The sequence below is a fragment of the Genypterus blacodes genome, unplaced genomic scaffold (genome assembly GCF_046128005.1).
Source record: "Genypterus blacodes isolate CSIRO-AG114 ecotype Tasmania unplaced genomic scaffold, CSIRO-AGI_Gbla_v1 ptg000029l_1, whole genome shotgun sequence".
NCBI classification, from domain to species: domain Eukaryota; kingdom Metazoa; phylum Chordata; class Actinopteri; order Ophidiiformes; family Ophidiidae; genus Genypterus; species Genypterus blacodes.
Genome location: NW_027466842.1, coordinates 6,067,501 through 6,085,613, shown reverse-complemented (window position 1 = coordinate 6,085,613; position 18,113 = coordinate 6,067,501). Strand labels below are relative to the sequence as shown.

The following is an 18,113-nucleotide window of genomic DNA, read 5'->3' as shown; positions in this document are numbered from 1 at the left end:
CACACTTAGATTAATCCAAGCCCAGTGAGCAACTGTTTGGCCAACATCCGAGTGTGTGTTTTGCAATCAGCAGGTGTTGCCAACTCTGGCAGTAGGAGGGCTCCTTAAAGGCGACAGTGCTTAAAACCAGCCGTTTTCACTCATGTTGCACAGAGGAGCAAAATAAGCACATGAAAATCTGTGTAACAAAAGTTTGTTTGTTTTAAATTATCAACTTAGCACCAGACATTATATATTCTCTTCACTTTATTGTTCATTTATAACGTCAATGCTGTACATTGACTTAATAATGATGCATTGATATTATTGAAACTCTTTATTCACCTAGGTGGCCTTATTTGGTGCAGCTTTATTTCTGTGCGTTTCTACAATAGCTTGCATCTCTATATCAGACAGAACACAAACTCTCCCAAACACACCCTTATGGCTCTACCTCCCTGCTAGGGCTCCACACACTGCAGAGCTCAGCGGTGTCTGCGGTCAGAGAGTTGATGTGACCAGTGGGCTTATGGAGATATGGAGGAGGGAGGGAGTGTTAATCTACGATAATAGTTATGAAATGCCCCCAGTGACGCATTACTGCCCCCGACGAACAATGTAGGAGAGAAGGAAAGGATTACAGGCTACAGCAGAGCGACACCACAGACCACAGAGTGATAAGGTCAGACAGATAACAGCAGACACGTCGGGAACATTTGGGAGGATGGATTCACATCTGAATGTTTGGAAAACTTTGCTGATGATTCTATTTGATACATAAACATAAAAGCATGTGACTGGCACAGTAGTAGACACCCACATATCCACACACACACACACACACACACGCACACACACTACAGAACAAGTTATTCACACTTGAGAGGGTGTTGGTTTTTATAAATGCCCCAGGTCAGAAGTCACGTACACCAGAGTCCTGGATCCAAACTTAGACCTCTCTGTTTGTTTTCCCTGACATGTCTCCTCCTCTCTCTTTTCACACAAACACACTTTCATGTGACTTTATTCCCACCACTTTCTTTACAACCTGGGTTCAATACGGTGGCACGGAGCTAGCCAGGTTAGTTCTGTATGTTTCGTTGTCAAAAATAGAGCGATAGCACAAGTAGCCATGTGAGCAGCGGTGCGTTACGAAAGCCATTCAGTGCTTGCGGGGCGAGTACGTGGCGCGACCTGTGAATGCTCATCTAATCATCCTCAAGCTCCACCTCCCAGTGGGAGAGAGCGAGAGGAGTCACAGCGCAGAAATCAAACGCGCCCCTCGGCAGCGAGGTGTCAATAATGACACCACGGCTTCAGAAATGACTGATCCCCACCCCACAGTGTGACAGAATCAGAGCTGAGGGGAATTACGGCGCAAGACTCATCTTGTAGTGTTCTTAACAAATGAATAGCAAGTGTCAATGTGCATTTATAGTAAATACTGTAGGGGAAAAATAACAAGTGAAAATGAAAGCTATAAATCAAAACAGCACAGTTGAAAGTAAAATTGTTATGGACTGTGATCTAATGTGCACAGCTGCATGGCTCTGCTGCCAACACACCTAAATGGAATGCAGCCATTATTAATAGTTAAGCTTGTGTTTGACGAGTTGAAGTCTCTATCAAGATAAAGATATATATTAAGAGTTTAGCAATATAACTAATTGGAAAGTAAAAATTTTCATAACTGTAATTTGAGCTTTATTGCTGTTAGTTTTGAGAAGTACTGCAATGTTAACATTACTGTCATCCAAAACCTGTAAAAACATCAGTATGTCCCAATTGTTGGTTGTAATCTTGAATGTGACTATTTGATGAAGTGCTAATGTAAAATGTTGAGAGAGAGATGTGATTTGTTGTTTTCCACTTGTGAAAAAGCCTGTCCAGTATTCGTTTAAGTATTTAGTATTTGTTAATCTCACAAGGACCTCAACAATGAGGAGGCAGCGCATCTCCTGGGCACTGCCGAGGTGAGCCCTTGAGCAAGGCACCTAACACCCAAATTGCTCCTGGGCGCCTGCAAGGGGCAGCCCCCCTCACTCTGCATCTCTCCATCATCATCAACTTGTGTACGGACCATTTGTTTTATGGGCTGTCTGCATGCTGTGTGTTTCCTAACCCGTGTACAAGTGATGCATGTAGAACATGACCAAGTGAGGAAAAATCATTTCCCCTAGGAGATCAATAAAGTACGTTTCTTTCTTTTCTTTCTTTCTAATGGACATTTGGATACGGGTGACTTATTAACTCGCCCGGTCACAGACTGACACCTGAAAGAGGAAGTAACCACACTGGTGAGTTAGTTAGTGATCATACTGTATAAGGCAACATTTTTTGTCCAAAGGTGACAAAGAAAAACCCTTTGACTCAGATGAGGAAAGTGTTTTCGTGCGTGTTTTCTCTCTTTATGTCTCATGCATCTCTCATTCAGACCACGTACGTCCTTGTTTCTATCGCTTTAGAGCAGCAGCTTAGCAATGCATCTTAAAAAAGTCACAGGATGAAAGAAAAAAAATCTTCCCAGTCATGTCGTCCCTCCTCTTCTCCCCCTCTTTTTGCCTTTTTACTCCTTTCTTTGATCCACGGTTTCTCGTCTCCCTCTCCGCCTCTTTCCAGCACCCCCACGGAATTTACATTCCCCGCATTTCTGTCACACCTGGATTCTAGGAAGCAGCAAAACGCACGCTGACGATTCATTTGATTTGCAGATTTAACAAATTTAATCTGGCATGCATTAGGATGATCTGATCCCGCAGACTGTTCCTTCCCACAGCTCTGTCAACTGGCCTAATCCTGTTTCTGCATATGATTACCACTTTCTAATTCCACATTCAAATACACGTCGATCCCTTTCTCCCCCTATCTCTGCAAAAAAAGGACTCACTTTATCAAGGGATTTAGCCTCATTAAATCTTTCCTACAGGAATTCCTTGCCTGATATTTTAGATTCTTGACATGGTGGAAAAAGGCAGGGAAAGCCAGAATCCTGCAATAGGATTTGATTTGAATGTTGATAATCATGGTTCCATTGGTTTGACAGGTCTAGACACCTTGATGCTGAGAAGGAATGTGCGTGAGACAAAAAGAGAGAGAGAGAGAGAGAGAGAGAGAGAGCTAGATGGACAACTACATTTGCCTTTCACTTTTATGTCTTTCCCAACCTCCACCAGCGGGAATCCCACCCTGAAACGTCTGGCATCGTCTCCCTGGAGCAGCAGGAGACGGACCGATAAGGACCGATGAAGACCCAAGCGATGGAACAATGAGCGTGAGGGAGGAGCCGCTTAAGTGTTGAGAGAGTCGAGCTAAGTGAAAAGCTGTGCCCTCAAGCGCCACTCTCACCTGTCTAATGGGAGGATAATGGGCCGCGCTTGGCTGTTTGCATGCGAAAGAGACAGAGGAATGGTATGTGAAGGACAGAAGAGAAAGGAAAAGTTGTTAACCCCTTAGAGAGAGAAATGCGAGCAATGAGGACACGTTCTGCATGCATACCGTCTTTCTGAAGACGTTGACGAATGTTTTTGTTACAATATTGTGTAAAAAAACCTCATTGGCCCTCACAGTTTGTTGCCTCGTTCAAGCCGATTCAATAAACTCCCGCAGGAAAAAAACGAAATTGCGCAAAACCCGGTGATGCAAACCAGTCGACATCACTTAAATCTGTTGGAAAATTTATGCTACTGCGTGCGAGTGCAGGTTCTCATTCGGGTGAAGCCAACAAACCTCCAGGCGGGGTTTTCTGAGGTTTGATGGTATGTGTGTATGTTATTTCAGTGAGGCAAGGAGAGAGGAGAGAGCGAGAGAAAGCGAGAAAGAGAGAGAGAGCTAATCATTGTATCAGTGATGCTATGAAGGGGCCCAGTGTGACGACGGGACAGCGGTGGCTGACACCGAGAAGAAAGACCGGCTGTTGTTGTTGATGTTGATGTGCCGTCACATAAGCTCACAGACGAAAAAACGCACAGCCGCGCCGATCTGAAACAAGGATGCACACATCATGGCATCAGGCAGCTGAAGAATGTCTCTCTGTGTGTTTCTCTGCCAGTGCGTGTAGGCTTGGACTACACTGTTCCAGACACAACCGAGAAAAGGAAAGAAGGCCAAGAGCAGCTCGATCAAAAGCAGAGGACAGATGAAGAAAATTCATCTCACCAAAATAAAAGCCCCTTTTATGTACGTTTTAAACCTCCTGCCTTTAAAACTGTGAGCCAAACAGAAGCTCCCTACTTATAAGAGCTGCGTATAATGGATGCTTCAATCAATGCCCTGCCAACTTCAGGTAGAAGCAGACATTGCGGATGCACTCAATCTCTCATTTATAATCCAGTTAGAATGGAGATTCCATGCTCAGGCTGCAGGGGGATGATGCATGGAGACGGCGTCTAATCTGGATGATACGGCGTCCTAACTGCAGATTAACTCGACGTTACCGAACAAAACCTAAGGGCTCGCCAGTGTGATGGCACCTTCATCCCGAGAGCGTGTTTTGTCACGGTCAGATCCAGACTCAGTAATGACGGGCGCAGGTGTCCCATTTTCCTTTCTCTCCTGTGTGAGCCACTTTTGTGCGAGCCAGTGAAACAAACAGTTGCGCGGGAGCTCACTTGTGATCCGTTTACTTTGGGGTACGGATCTTCTTTGAGCCTGGATTCTTTACGCCCATCTGCAGCTGCTGTGCACACTAAACAGCGCGTGGAGATTCAATAACATCAGAGGCGCTTGTTGAAAAGCTCCATAGGTAATTTAACCCTCAGGTGTGTTCATAGTCATGTTTAACATGTATATTTACTCTGCATGCACAATATGTTCGGCCATATGTTCAACCTTAAACTGTGTTATTTGACTTCAGTTACACCACTAATCAAAACCCATGGATGACAAATGTTTCTTTAGGTGGACTTTGTGTTTTGTGTGACCACAGTGTCAAGTACACATTAGCCCTAACCATAGACACACTGAGTCTTACTGCGCAGCAATTGGCCGGAAAATGTATTTGACGTTAGAAAAAACCTAAAAACTCTGTCGACTAGCAACATGACTAATATTTACCCCACGTCTGTCCCGCCACCCACTAATCATTTCATATGTGGCTGTGTGTGTGTGAGTGTGTGTATGTGTGTGTGTGTGTGTGTGTGTGAGTTTTTGAGTATTCTTACCCTGACCTGCTTCATTTAACCACTGAGTATAAACATGCTGTCACAGTATGTCTAGCAAAATGAGAGGAAAGACAGAGAGAGACATAGGGACAGAGTGTGAGAGAGAGAGAGAGAGAGAGAGAGAGAGAGAGAGAGACATAGGGACAGAAAGAGAGCGACAGAGGGTCAGAGTGAGGGAGAGATGTTAGGCAGTGAGATAGAGGGAGAGAGATAAATAAGAGGTATTTAGCCGCCCTCAGATCAGCAGGAATGTAATCTTGGCCTAGAACGCTGTAATAACACTACAAAATTCACACACACACACACACACACACACACACACACACACACACACAAACATCTGTGTCTCCCTTTCTCAGGCTTGCTGACAGTGGGTGTGTCAGGTATAAGTAAGATGTCTACTCAGTGTGTGTGTGTGTGTGTGTGTGTGTGTGTGTGTGTGTGTGTGTGTGTGTGTGTGTGTGTGTGTGTGTGTGTGTGTGTGTGTGTGTGTGTGTGTGTGTGTGTGTGTGTGAGCTCGGCGTTATCTCCCCGTGCAAGCCACTCCTGGTTTTATTAGGGGGATTGTGAGGTAAACAAGGATCTGTTGCTGCTGGGTTCACACAGGGTCGCAGCCAATGTCAATTCAAACCCTACACTCATGTCACACCAGCCTCTCTCTCTCTATATGTGTGTTTGTGTGTGTGAGTCTATGCGGGTCTGACGGGGTGTAATGTGAACTGTCCGGTCTCGGGGAGTGGGTGTGGCCTGGAGTAAATGAGGCGAAAGCCAGACAGGGGGAAGAATTAAAAGTAGCAACCGAGAGGGGAAAATAGCGAGGGAGCGAAGGAAGACGGGAGCAGGAGGAGTGGACGAGAATAGGCTTGCTTCACATGAAACCAGTGCGGTTCAGCGTCTCACAGAGGGCTGGCAGTCTTCCTCGACGTGGGCGGATGAGGTGGAGCTGCAGTCTTATAGATCATTTAGCGAGCGTCCCGTCGAGTCTTTGCTCGTTTAAACGAATGAGGCAGCCATTAGCTCACCGGCTACCGCAACCTGAGCCGACGCTTATATTCCAATCTGATTTAGGAGAGCTTTAGTGGAGCAGGCAGAGAACTTACAGTAGGTCATTACATCTACTGAAGGTTAAAGTTGGCCACTTGGTTAGTGAATCATCCAGGCTTGCGTTTTATAAAGTTCCTCTGGGGTGAGTCAGGCCTCCTGCAGCCTATGAGATAAGAACCATCACGTGTGCTGATGGTTTGATTGTCATGAGGGTAAATCTGAAACCTGACCTGCTTACAGAGACTGGAGACGCGCCCTTTAGGCTCGACTTCATGCTTAAACTTAAGACTTGACCTTGTGAATTAAGACTTCACTTGAGACTTTGAACTTTAGAGAATCAAACCGCTGTACAGCCACACACCCTTTGTATGCAATCATTAAACCTCCAATCCAGACAGTTTGGAAACTCCATGAACTGAAACAAATGAGGAGCTTAATGCCCCCCCGGCCCCCCGTATACGTGTCTTGACGGATGTTAGTTGGTTTGCTTGTCTGTGCAGCTGCACGACTCATTGTGGCTCAAATCATTCATGTAGCTCCTGGTTTTAGCCATTAAGCTTATGCATGATTGCCTTGAAGTCATGAGTTAGTAAGAGAAACACGTTTGTTCAGTTTATTAGTGGTTAGCAGTTACGCGTCTCAGTCTAAATGAGACAGACTGGGAATGTGCCCAACTTGGACTCACCTACAAACACATGACACGACATAGACTGCCGGGCTGATACGAGTTTATTGGCAATATTTTACACAGGCGGCCAAAGTGTTATTTCGTTTTACTCTACTGGATGAATTGTAGGTCGCAGATTTAAATATTGTGAAAACCAAGGTTGGAAACTGAATTTTGTCGAGAAATGTTGCATATTACAGTAAAATATAACCTTGTGTGACAGGATGTAAAGTTAAGAGTTAAGAGATGGAAGAGTTAAGAGATCTTCAAATTCTAATTCAAGCCGATGACCTTACACTGGGCACGAAAATGCGACTGATGGCGGCAGAAATGAAGACAAAGTTTAACTCAATCACATCACGGTCGCCTCATTTTCCACATCGTTTCAACAAGCCTAAATGTTATTACAGCTATAAGTTCATGGAGGACGTCGGTATTAGTGGTGGGCGGATCGATCCAAATATCGATAGTATCGATACCAAGACGGTATCGGTATCGGATCGATACTAGCCTGGTGAGATTGATTCTTTACTTTAAGTTCCCCTGGTTTGCGATGCTGCGGTTTCGGCAAAGAGGAAACAGCCAGGTCGCCGGACTCGCCGCTCCTGTGTCAGCGCAGAGCAGGCACCCTTTGCTCCCCCTCCCCCCTCTTGTGTTTAGGTGTTGCAGGTACACTGAGGAAAGGTCAATTCCTCGGGATCAGGATCCACTACTTTGGTGGAAAAACAATGAACAAACATTCCCCTCTCTGAGCAAACTTGCCAAAAAATACCATTCATTGGTCATCATTGGTTGCAACATCAGTGCCAGCTGAGAGGATTTTTTCAAAAGCAGGGCAGTTAGTGAGTCACAAACGAAGTGCATTAAAAGCAAAAAATGTTAATATGATACTGTTCTTGAACCAAAACCTGTAACCAAAACGTTTTTGGTTTCCGTTCTGCACAGACTAACTAAAGGCTTTGGGGGTTGTTAAGTTGTTTACATATTATTTATATTATCAGTTGTTTTTGTTGTTGAGAATTTTAATTTAATTTTGTATTATAGCTTACAGTTAACAGTACTTGTTTGTTTCAATTTGTTTACTGGTTTGTGTGCACTTTTTATTTAAGATTTTTCTGAAAATTATTTTATAATAAAGCATTTTCTATTTAATTATAAACTTTGTCCTAATTCTGTTCTGGATTTCAACTATTTAATGATAAAAGAGGAAACATCACAAAAAAACACTTAAGGTCATGAAAATTAATTGAGATTTAGCAATTCAATGACGCATCCACCTTATTGATTGAAAAGTATCGGTATCGGCGATACTGGCTCCGTATTTACTTGGTAGCGCATAAATATAAACATTACACAGAAATGGGTCTCATTAGTTAATTTGTTTGGCCTTATATTTAAGCGTATGTGAATATTGTGCTGTAAATATGAGCAGATTATTCTGTGTTTAACATCTCTGCTCGCTCGTTAAGCATTAATAGAGAAACTTTAAAGCTGAGTTTTGATGAAGGAGTGCAGGCAGCCATTATCCTTCTCCAAATATTTACCCCACTTTGACATAGCTCAGCTATCTGCTCGGCACTGGCCAGATACACGGCCAACAAAATGGCCTGCTCGCTGGGGTTAAGGCCAAGTTTAAGGCCGACACACACACACAAACACACACACACAAAGCACACAGGCGCACAAGCACGGACGTACTGTATACACACATACACACACACAAACTGTGCTCAGTTGTGTAAAATAGCATGTCCTGGATGAAAACTTGATTCTAATTGCCTCGGCTGATTGATTGTCTTACTCGGGGGCAAATTATCCACATCTGATTACTGCCTTGAACATCTTCCCATGAAAAAAAAAAATGCAATTTAAATGCTTCTGCTATTTCTGGCACAAATATATTCCCAGTGCTAATTTCCACAGCATGGACTCTTCAAGCGTGGTTTAGTGTCGGGCACATGACGTCTCTGTGTGTGTGTGTGTGTGTATGTGTGTGTGTGTGTGTGTGCCCGTGTATGTGCATGCAGCGTTTTTTAGAAAAGAGGCCAAAGTGAGTGTCTGCTGGGTAAAATGGCAGGGTTTTGGGTGCGACCTCCTCAGCTATGCACTGGTGATCATGTGAGACCTGTTCTAATTATACACTTCTCCAGAAGAAGGTCGATCCTCTCTCGTGGGCAGACCGTGAGCGCACATGTGTCTGTGTGTGTGTGTGAGTGTGTGTATACGCCTGGGGAGGGGTGTCCTAGTGTAACACAACTAAATGTAGAATGAGATTTGTCCTATTTTAAACCTCCGAACGCTCAAACAGGGTGAAAGTGAAGTAGGACAAGTCGTTTTTTGGTCTGTGTGTGTGTGTGTGTGTGATTTTGAGTCTACGAATGAGAGAATGTGGTGTATGCAAGTGTGTCTGTATCACTTGTGTGTGTCCGTGTTGGTATGTGCGGTTTCGTCCTTATCAGCAGGTGTATATGCGCATTGCACTAACAAGTCAACAAACATCGCGTTTCCTCCACCGTCTTTCTCTCTCTCCCTCTCTCTCTCTCTCTTACATTCTCACTCCTGCTGTTTCCACTGTGGGTTTTAGAGACCTGCTCTGTTTTTCATTACCAGTGGAAAAAATGGGGCAAACGTTTAAAAAAAAAAAAAAAAAACAACCAACAAAGTACCACCCATCTCCGTTAAAGCAGTCGTGCTTGCTGAAACAAAGTCCAAACTACTAAATCAGGCCCCTTGGTTCCCCTGAAAGCCTATGGATGTGCCAGCCTGTCCTTTCCACTGACTGACCTTTACGTCAGTGTCAGGGAGAATGTGCACGGTGCAAAATAGCATTATGTTATGTTCCCCACATCTCTCATTGAGCTTCCCCTGACTCATCCCGGCTTCCATCTTCATCCCGAGCCATCAAAACAACATCAACATGTGGCCGGTCATTGTATTTCTGATCAGTATCACCTGTGTTGACACATGAGCTCGCACGTTTGTAAGTGTAACTGTGTCGATGAATGGTTCAATTCAGCCTGTAACTTTTATATGTGCACATAAACAGGCATTGGCGCATTGTGGGGAAACTTGGGAAGAGTTCAGCGCGGCCTTGACAATGTTCCCCTGTCCACATCTGGCTGCAAACGGCGCTTCAAGAGTCAACTCACACACGTTGTCCTAACCCTACCCCTGCTCCGCTCTTACACACGACGCCAGCAACGCCTCGCGAACAAAGCTTGTAGGGGCAGAATACTAGCGAGGCAAAACACATTGGAGTGTATGTGTGTGTGTTTGACTGTGTTTCTCGGCAGAATCGGAAACTCTGTGTAGGTCCAACCCTCTCTGGAGATCTTCTGTGCTGATAAAAAAATAGTCATTGCGAAACAGGGAGAAGGAGGTGTTTGCATTGCTGTTGAACATTTAAATATGGAAAATTACAGCATTGGTGCCCCACATTTGCCCCTAACCTCACACTGAAACTCACACATGTGCGCGCACACACACACACACACACACACACACACACACACACACACACACACACACACACACACACACACACGACCCTCCCTGTAGCAAGCCCCTAGGCCTCAACACAGGAAGTGGTGAGACAAAGTGAGAGCGACATGACGTTGCTTACTTCTCTGTTGAGTGCTCAGTATGGCCATATGAGTGTGTGCATGTGATACCCGGTTTGTTTGTATCTATCTGTACTTCCTGACCACTGTCACATATTTGTACAGACTGTGCTGATTATAAATGTAAGTGTGTGAATTATCTTGTTTGAAATGAATACAACAAAGAAGCCCAAAAAAAAAAAGCAGCACTTCAGTCTGTCCTTTAGCACTGCATTACAAACGTACGACTTCCTGTTTCCACTGAGCTGCTCCCTCCCCTCTGCTTCACCCTCGATCACATGTTCACCGTGTGTCACCCGACCAGAAATAGGCGTGGCTAAAGAGAGCACATGTCGTGGCCAGATGCAGCGCTGTTCTAAACAGAGGCCATGTGGGGAAACCCTTTACTGTAGTTCACCAGCATGATGTATAGGCCGCAGCTATTCCTAGCTCGTTACTCCACATATCCCCCTCAAAGCGCCTGTCAGAGTGAATGGGTTCAATCCCTTGTCTGTGCAGCATTTCTGTCGGAGGTCTGACCCCCGGATTCCCCGCCGAGTGCGTCTGCATTCTTACCTTAAGTGAGTCGAAGCAAGCGATGACGCGTCCGTTGTCCACTTGACAACTCTTGGCGGGGTGGGCAAACTTGCACTCCTGGTCAGAGCGCGAACACGTGCCTCTCTGGAACTCCCGGCATACCTCCAGTGTCAGCCACTTTGTGTCGCGGATGTGTGCTATGTTCATCGCCATGGCAGCACGTATGGCAAACTGTATTCAGAGCTCGGTTCAAGCGTTAATAAAGTACTTCTAATGTTTAGGTCCACAACTCAAGATTATTTTTCTTTGTGTGCTGGTGTGGATATTTGTTACAGGAAGTTTAAAAAAAAAAACAAGGTCCTATTGATTGAGAGGACTTCTACTCCAAAATTGCGTTTGTCCAAAGTGAAATGTTGTTGGACGATGTTTCACTGTGAATGTTATTGGGTCATTTTCCTGATCAGTCAGCCACTGAAGAAGTGATTACATCCAGAAGACATTTGCCAAACAATTAAGTTGCCGCTCTCTGCTTCACTTGTCCTTTTCACTGATTATTGCTCTCTGAACAACCTCATCTACAGAGATCACGCATGGGGTGCAAACAGACAGACGGTCCACGGCCCCCCCTCTTTAGGAGCAGTGAGGACAATAGTCTGTGTGCAGTCTGCAAGAGAAAGTTTAAGGACACTGAGGACCGAGCGGAGGCTTAGAAGGTTGAAACCGGGGATAAAGGCAAGATGGGTGAGATGCTGCGCAGGCCTGGTGGTGTGTTTGGCTGCTGTGGTAAGGCTGATCAGCTGGCAGAGGAGCAGTTGGCAGGAGCCTGGCTGCAACAAGAACAGGGAGGGGCGGAGAAGGAGGTGGAGGTGGTGTTGGTGGTGGTGGTGGTGGAGGAGGAGCGAGCGAGCAGGTCTGAGCGAAGGCCACGAGGAGGGTGTGGTCGCTGTCCTTATACTCGTGTTACTGTGGCAGCAAGCGAGCGAGGCGGGAGCAGGGTGGAGCTTCAGCTGTAGAAGCAGGTCAAAGCTGCAGCAGACGTCAGGGAAGGCACTTCCTCTGGGAAGAGACAGATGACAAACAAAGGGGTTAATTTTAAGATATCCTGTCAAATAAAACTTGAAGATTTTTACGTTTTATCTCTCATTGCTGGTATTTATTGCCCCACGCAGACCTCCAGCATTTTTAAGTCATTGTAGACGTGCCATCACTGAGCTATGCAGCTGTGGGAATGAAGAATAGGTAAATATGTCAGCAATGCAGGGGTGTCAGCTAAAACAAATAAAACTTTCACCCGCCCTGCGCTCTAAACACACATGGTGTGCGAGCACGCTCATCACGCCATGCCACACACAAACAGACTCACACACACACACACACACACACAGACAGACACACACACACAAACACACGAGTGCACAAAGCAGCCTATTCACGACTTTCCACCACCTCTGGTCGACACAGGAAAACTGTATCACTTACAGTTGAGTACGGCAAAGCTGGTCATGGTAAATCTATTTAGGAGTGAAAGAGAGGAAGAGAGTGAAAGCAGCAGGAAGTGAAGGCAAAGGCGTGAGGGAGAGGAGGTTAGTCATTTCCCTTCTTACGAAGCGGTGAGCAAGTGGGGACCAATGGGAGCCGGCAGAGAGTTGCAACAACATTCTGGGCTGAGCGCCAGGTGAGAGCTGGAGGGGGAGGAGCAAAAAGGAGGCTGACCTGCCTGACTCAAGGGGAGGGGGCGAGTTAACACGGGAGGGAGAGGGAGGGAGAGAGAGAGAGAGAGAGAGAGGGAGAGGGAGAGAGAGCGAGAGAGTGAGAGAGAAAGCTTGAACTAATTATTTTGCAGTATTTCACTGACAACTACCTGATTTGTGGCAAACAGATGACAACTTTTCACAGAGTTCTGGAATATGTTATTGCGCAGGCATTTCCAGGGAGATACTATCACAGCAATACTGCACCGGCCTCAGGGAGATGTCAACCCGCCTTCTGCGATAACATCACCTTTATTATTTTACCTTCATAAACACCATTTCTCATTTACAACTTCTAGGAATGATTCAGGATTTTGTTATGACTAGAATTTGCTGTAATGTTGCCAGTGTTTTCTATTTTGGTTGAAACCATTGTACAGAGTTTACCAGAGGAATTTGAATGACTGGGCTCCCGTGTCGCTCTTATCACAAGGGCAGTGTAACTCACCACACCCTATCTGGTGACATCGCCTTTCCCAGAAGAGCACAAGCACCTTCAGCAAATGCCACCAACCACTTCAATCTGCATCACTGCAACACTGCAACGCTGCATATCAGACCCCTGCAGCGGCACAGCCCAGGTCATGATGACCAAGCAACATGGATATATAATAATGTAAAGATATCGATATGAGGCAGAGAGAGAGAGAGAGGACCAGAGTGTGTAGACCAGGACGGCTTGGTTTCACCTAGGTTGACCCATACGACCGTAAAAGTAACACCGCTGCGACAAATGACCTTTGGAGTGCCAACGTAATCGTAACACAAACACTAAACCTGCCCAACCCCCAACACACACACACACACACACACACACACCAAGCCGTGCATAAACACACACAAACAGGCAAATCTTCAATATCATGTAGATGACACTGGAGGGACAGCAAAATAAACAAACAAGGCGACTCAGTAATGTCGGTTTTGTGGAGCTACATTGCAACTAAAAGCTACAGGGTTCAATGTCTTGTTTTGGGTTGAAACTCATCCAATATCTGCCACGCCATTTACTTGTTTACATTACCAAGCTTGTGTTTCTATTCCCATGAACCTGCTCATTCAGCATTTCGCCCTGTTCTGGATCTACGACGGCAGCCAAGTCCATATATTATGTGTAACTCAGTACAGTCGCAGGACTTGTGGGTTTAATTTAACGGCCATATTACACAAATTAGCTTTAGTTAATACACTAAATTTAGGTGTTCTGACTAATTTTAGGAGGAGGATTTCATCAGGCTGACCTCAAACTACGGCTGGACACAAACTAATGAGGTTGAACGCTGGCAACAATTAGGAGCCTGAAGGCGCCGCGGGCTAACTTCGGTCTCACAAGAGAGTGTGATGAGTTGATGTGTGAAAAAAAAAGACACCCCCGTGTTCTGGGCTGGCGTTCTCATCAGCGTCTATAGTTCTATTAAAATCAGCGTATGTGTCTGCGAGGGGGAGAGACAATCCGAGTCGGGGTGTAAGACAAAGCCAAAGTGATAACGAGCTCTGATTATGATCCATCATGTCTTGACGCGGAGATCCTTCCCCTATTGATTTCTTCATCTCTACGCTCTCACATGTCAGTACGCCACTCCCTCTATCTAATTCCACCTTAAATGCCTCGTCTCTCTCTCCAATGTAGCCTTTTCAAACAGATGACTTTATCTTACATAGTTTATCTAAGTAGCGAAGCTGTCTGTGGAATTCACACTGTTTCAAGTAGACACGCACACACACACACACACACACACTCTGGACATGTTTGGTTCATCATCATCCCTTCCTCAAAAACTCCTCTGTTCCGTCCCTCTGCCTTGGTGCCTTCCATGTGACTGTCTGCGTCCATTCTCTCCCAGCACCCTCTGCTGTGCTCCCTCGGACTCCAAGGTCTTGTGAGCTGGTGCAAGGTCAACAACACTGGATGATGGGAAGCGACGGGGGAGGGGGGGGGGGGGGGGAGACCATGCGCTTCCTATCACCCTTTTGGGACACGTGGTAGAAAGATGATGTGGCCGAGAAAAGAGAAAGTGTGTCAACAATATCATCCCGTTGCCATCAGCTCACGGCCATGTGACAGCAGCACAAACAACTTCTGACACGAAAATCAACTGCCGCCTGTCTTTCACTTGAGACTCGACCGACTCAAAACCGCCTCTTCGCCGAATGCTGCTCGTAAAAACTGCCAGCCATTTGACCGGGTGACTGTGATTGATGTGGCACAGGTTGTGAGGTAGCCTTGAACACAGTGAGGCTAGTTGTTGTTGTTGTGCCATTGAAGCCATTTACCGTTGAGTTGAGGCAATCGAACCAAAGTGTTAGTTGCTAATCTGGGCTGGTCTCGGGAGTTGTCATTGTGAGTAAGTGCGAGAGCAACAGTGAGACGAAGGAAAGAGGGTGTGGCTCGACGTTTTGATAAGGCCTCCTGAGAAACTATATTAATCGCCAAGCCTGGTGTTGACACCTCAGGTCATGAGTTACTGTCCTCGGTGCCAAACAAACGGTTAACAGATGCAACATGAATGGAGATAAAAGCAGAGCAGTTTTACCATGTGGTGCAACTACTTGCAACATTCACTATGGCAACAAAACAATAAACACCAGCTACGAGTCAGAGCTTCTATTTTCAGTTTTTGCCACATCTCTTTTGGTTTGGTGCTGTCCAGTAAAAGGAGTTGTTTCAGCATATTGACAGGGGTGGAGTCAGGGTGACAGTGTGCTGAGGCAGGTCATCGCGGTGGAGGACGCTGCAGGAAATGCAACACCCCAGGGCTCACTGCTGCTGCTGCTGCTCCGTGTGTGCTCAGAATGTTACATGTCAATACTGCACTCGCTGACCCCATGCTGCACATACTGTACATCCTCACACACACCAACACATACGGACGCACACACATGATGGGCGAATGGACACATGAGGGTAATCTGCTCTGCCTGTTGCACTTTCTCGCTCGTATCCGCCATCACTCGCCTATATTACACAAGACATACATCCAGTAAACTGTGTCCTTGGCTATAAACTACCATTGTGTGTTGAGATACAAAAACCCATACGAACACTTGATGCTTCACAGAGCGCTGCTGAAATTGTATCTTTTGGCATTGCCTGCTATTTTCACATATCCACACCGTTGTCATCTTCACCGTGGTCATCATTGCCTTTCTGGGATATTAGCTTAACTGACCGATTTGTCATCAGATTAAGTGACGTGGTGCTGAAAGTGAGTCTGAGGCTAGGAACGCACAACAAACAATGCCTATTGATTCCTCTGGGAGCGAACCTCCGCAGACAATGAGATCTCTTGTTTGCAATACATGGACACAGATATGCACACTAACACGCACACACAAAATGCAAACCTATACAAACAAACACAAACCGCTATGTGTCCTGACACAGAGCATTCTTAAGCTACGGTCAATATCGGACTGTGCGCAACAATGCGCCAGTGTGTGCGTATATATTTAAGGATGTGGTAAATTCAATGTGCAGGGAGGATAATAGCTGGCCTCATGCTTTAATGAGTGGCCCACTGGCTCACATTTACGACGCCTGAGTCAATATGATGAAACATAGTCAGTCTCTGCATCACACATATATCAGGTACAACAAATCCAGGTTGCACCCTCCATCTGTCTTTGCGTTTCCATTATCCATTTACATCCATACAGGGCGGCATATAGTCAGATTGTAAATGATGTACGCCATTAAAACACTGCATGCAGATAACCTGTGCATAGCTTCTGTACTGGTGTATTATATCATCATGCTGTGATCAATTTGATCTCCTGCAGTACTTATCTATATCATTTTTCATTTAGTCATGGTCATGAAAAAAAAAACACCGTTTAGTGCCGAGACTCACTGCAGTCACACTGAGAGAAACAATGGCGAGAGAACAAGGTAACTAGATGGAGACAGAGGAGAAAAAGGGAGTATCAAAGCCAGAGCTGTTGTGTATTATTAAATGTTATAGCCTTTGGTCTCTGTCTCCCTCAGCATAGGATGTGTTTAAGGTGTCTGGGCAGTAAGCAAAACGCCGATGCGACTGGGGTGCAGGAAAACAAGGACAGGCTTGTGTTAACACATGTACCACCAGAAAACAACAGTGAAACACCTGAGTGCTTATTGCTCCATGATGATTACCACCAGAGTACAGGTGGACCCTCCAGCTTTGTTTCCTATGCGCTAAATGATCTGAGAAACGGGTAAATATTAGCGTACATGACAGGCTCATTGAGTTCGGAGCCTACATGGTGTCATGTGGAGCCATGAGGAGCCGTGACGAGCCATGTGGAGCCGTGTCTATGTCTGTGATGGTGGTTGGAGTTGGTTAAGGTGTCTCCCTTCACCGCGACTGCTGTCGGGCTAAATGTCAGATGGTGCTGTGAGGGGCTGAAGCGTGATCGTAACGCAGTAGGAACATACACAGAGAGCACTCCTGTAATAAAGGCTTAACCTGTCCGCACGGAGGAAACCATGTGTGTAATCCTGTCAGTATGGCAGAGACTACACTGTAGAAAACCTCTGTGAAATCAAGGCAAAACTGCACATTTTACAATAGAAGTGTTTATGTTAATTTGACAGTACAGCTGGTAAATTGAATGGAATTCGGTGTATGATAAGCAAGATTTTGTTTGATAGTAGTTTCAGTCAAACTGTTTCGTTAATACATTGTAGCATCTGGGAGCATATCTCCCAGCATGCCTTCGAGAAGCAAACTTAACATTTCAACAGTTGCAACAGTTACTTATTACTGAGTTCTCTAGATCTAGTTTATAGTTTGAAGACTCATCATTGTAATTGTGTCTAATTCAGTCAAAGTCGTGATTGGGATATGTTCTCTTCCTGAATTTGCCTCTCAGGACCCAGCTAGCCAAAATGCTAGTAGCCAGGGCCTTCAATGGGATTCAATGTAAAATTGAGCATGAATGAAATTTAAACTTCACAGAAGCTGTTAATGTAATAACAGCATTGTAATGCTCATTTTACAGTGAATCCCTGTTGTTATTATTGTGGAATCCTGTTATATATACTGTGATTCCCTGTAATCAAATGGCAGCTTCAAAAACATAAAATTCACAATATTACTTAATTTTGTACCTTAATATCTTTATGTTTGCATTATATTAAATTCTGGAAACCACAGCTGCCTGTATTTTACTTTACTTATTTAATTCGACAGGACTTTTTTTATACAGCGTAGGTCATCACCAACACACCCACACACCCGTTCACCCACACACACACAAAGCCAGACCAAACTACACTTGTATACATACACAAAGCTGTGATATCTTTACTGTTATGAGCCTCCGTATCAGTATGGACAAGAACAACACATTCCACTGGCCCCTGAGATAGAGCTGGATGCCCTACCTGCAGGATAAA

At 45.2% G+C, this 18,113-nt stretch overlaps 1 protein-coding gene across 19 annotated transcripts in view; it reads right to left on the bottom strand.

Moving 5' to 3' along the window:
• mbnl1 (muscleblind-like splicing regulator 1) overlaps positions 1-18,113 on the bottom strand; it is a 41,320-nt gene that overhangs the window by 16,424 nt on the left and 6,783 nt on the right. For 18 of the 19 annotated variants that reach the window (XM_076144503.1, XM_076144501.1, XM_076144507.1 and 15 more), the window contains exon 2: positions 11,025-12,041. In XM_076144503.1, the coding sequence (XP_076000618.1) occupies positions 11,025-11,198 (174 nt within the window). In that variant the 5' untranslated portion in view covers positions 11,199-12,041. Of the gene's footprint in view, positions 1-11,024; positions 12,042-12,464; positions 13,327-18,113 lie in introns of those variants that run through there. The other variant, XM_076144504.1, reaches the window with a different exon arrangement.